Source organism: Lolium rigidum, chromosome 6, assembly GCF_022539505.1.
Source record: "Lolium rigidum isolate FL_2022 chromosome 6, APGP_CSIRO_Lrig_0.1, whole genome shotgun sequence".
In the NCBI taxonomy this organism is placed as follows: Eukaryota; Viridiplantae; Streptophyta; class Magnoliopsida; order Poales; family Poaceae; genus Lolium; species Lolium rigidum.
Genome location: NC_061513.1, coordinates 81910770 through 81913615, shown reverse-complemented (window position 1 = coordinate 81913615; position 2846 = coordinate 81910770). Strand labels below are relative to the sequence as shown.

At 48.7% G+C, this 2846-nt stretch overlaps 1 protein-coding gene across 1 annotated transcript; it reads left to right on the top strand.

The window, feature by feature from the left end:
• Positions 1-337: 337 nt before the first annotated feature.
• Positions 338-2640, top strand: LOC124668701 (salicylic acid-binding protein 2-like). Its single transcript, XM_047205783.1, has 3 exons — positions 338-860; positions 1925-2059; positions 2255-2640. The coding sequence occupies exons 1-3, from the start codon at positions 459-461 to the stop codon at positions 2534-2536; spliced, it is 819 nt and encodes a 272-aa protein (XP_047061739.1). The 5' UTR covers positions 338-458; the 3' UTR covers positions 2537-2640.
• The last annotated feature ends 206 nt before the right edge of the window (positions 2641-2846 follow it).

Genomic DNA, 2846 nt, shown 5'->3' with positions numbered 1-2846 from the left:
ATTTACACTACTACAACATCACTAGCTAGGAGTGTGAATCAGCAGCTTTATAGTCAAGCCGTACTCACAATCTATCCTGCCTACAAATCCTAAGCATTGCTCAAATCTTGACTTACTATTACTAGTGCGGCAATGATCCTGCCTACAAATCCTAAGCACTGCTCAAATCTTGACTTACTATTACTAGTGCGGCAATGTCCAACGTTCACACTCCATGTGTTTTGAGTTGTGCACATGCATGTGTATCACGCCGGTGCATGGTGCATGGGTTTATTCAACGGCATTGCCGCCCTAGTGTGTAAATTCTGAATATTCGCTGGCGATTGTCTAGTTAGTCACTCGATATAAATACGACTTAATGGCCTTCCAAGAAGATCAAGCTGCAGTGCAATAGCTAGCTTAAAGCCTTATTACTTGCAACGCGGGAGCTCACAAGAATCAATAAAATAGTTCACGCAATGGCAGCATCCATGGAGGCAGCCTGTGGCAGCGGAGCCAAGCACATCATCCTCGTCCATGGCGCGTGCCACGGAGGCTGGAGCTGGTACAAGGTGGCGTCTCGGCTGCGATCAGGGGCGGCAGAGCTCAGCTACCACGTCGCGGCCCCGGACCTCGCTGCGTCAGGGGTGGATGCCCGTCGGCTGTCGGAGGTGCCGACGTTCCGTGACTACACGGCGCCACTGCTCGACGTGCTACGGTCACTACCGGAGGGTGAGAAGGCAGTGCTCGTCGGCCACAGCCTCGGGGGCCTGAGCGTCGCGCTCGCAGCGGAGCTGTTCCCGGAGAAGGTCGCCGCAGCGGTGTTCCTTACCGCCTTCATGCCGGACTGCGTGTCGCCGCCATCGGAGGTGATTCTTAAGGTAAAGTCTTGGATTTACAGTGGTAATCCTAGTTCATAGTATATTAATGAGGCTTTTTACGGTACAAATTACTAGTCCCATAGGCTAGTAGTATTGAGCGAGAGGCCGTTTAGGCAGGTAATTTATTTTTCCTGTAAGATCCACGATTAGCGGTAGTCTTTCTTTCTCTCTCCAAAGAAGAGCTGCCGTCGCTCTCAGACGCCCCCGCTCACCCCCTGCCATCGCTGCTGCCGCCATAGATAGGGACCAAATTTTCTCTATTGTGCATGAGGTGCGTACTCCGAGCTCCCTTCTGCTTGGCTACCTCTTCTTCCGGGTTTTTTTCTTTGCTGGAACTTGACCACGAACAGATGCAGCAGGCTACGCTGCAACTTGGTGCACAGGAACATTGGCATGACTAGATGAAGCTTGCTGGACACCAAAGAATGCATGAAAAATGATAGTAATTTTGCTGTGGCTTGATCTTGCTTCTCAAAGAAATGCCGGCGTGGCCGGTACTGCAGTGAGGAGCAGGCGTATGCGACGGCATGCAGCTTGGCCCTGGAGCTCGCCGGACGCGCCGGCACCAGCAGCCTTGCCGCGCCTCCTGCTCCTCGCCGTGGGGGCGCATGCGCATGCACGGGCAGGCGACGGGGCGGCGGATGCATCACCATCACTGCCGATGTGGCCATCTCTCGCCCTCCGTAGGTGTCGCGTCCACCTTCAGCTGCTTGTGCAGCCTGGTCGCCACGAGTGCCGCGCTAGTACAAATTTCGGTCTCCGGAAAGTACTCCTTTTCTTTTTTGCAACTCCCGAAAGTACCCTCCTGCGATTAGAAGTATAGCTATTTTGCACTTCGGTGAATAAATACTAGTCGTTTGCCGGACAAGTATTAGTCAATCTAAGCGCTTGGATATGTGTTGTTGGACGGCTGACGCTCCTCCGTCCCTACCGTAAAAGAGCCCTTAATACAGACATTTTGTAAGCACTAACCAAGCGACTCCATAAAAGCTATTAATATCTTCACTTGTACATTGTGGCTTAGTACTACATGTTTTTCCTTTTCTTACTTACTTTTCATCTAGAATGTTGCCCGCAGCACTTACACACCGTTGGACAACTTGATGAGACCCCAAGATGCAGAGGGAAAACTCCCATCTTCCTTCATGTTCGGGCAACAGTTTACAGAACAACTGCTGTATCAGTTGTGCTCGCCTGAGGTACGTGCACGAGCTGAGCTAATTTTAGTTCACGATTCCAAGTTGCTCATCAGAAAGCGACAAATGTAATCGAATTTAGTACACCCTCCATTCCATGAAACTTGTCTTAATTTTGTCAAAATTTAGATGTATGAAAGTACAGGAGAATCTGATTTACTGTAGGTCTCATAATTATGAACTTTGCTAACTTGGCAGGACCTCACACTTGGGAAATCTCTCGTGCGAATTGGTTCACTCTTCCTGGAAGACCTGCAAACCCAGCCGCCATTCACCAAGGATCACTATGGATTAGTGCGTAAGGTATATGTGGTCTGTAAGCAAGATAAGACCATTACCGAGGAGCACCAGAGATGGATGGTGGCGAACAATCCTGTTGATGAGGTCATGGAGATCGACGGTGCGGATCACATGGCAATGCTCTCTACGCCAGACCAAGTTGTGAAGTGCATCATTGACATTGCTAACAGATACAATTGAGTTAGAGTAAATAGTTTCAATGGCTATGTACCGTGGATAGCCAGCGTTATGTTACTCCGAAAGAAATATGGATGGTGCGTTAACATGTCTCGATTTTCTCATCATGATAAAAGCAACATTGTTTGCCGATCCGCATGGCAAGATCGCTTTTTGTTAAAATGAGCTTGTTTTACACAACAATGAAAATTACTATTCTTTAATGGGACTTCCACTTCTGAATCTTATTATTATTATAATAATTGGTGTATCTACCTAGACCAAGGCCTGGGTACATTGGTATTGTTAAGAGATACATAGACCCCCTTTTCTG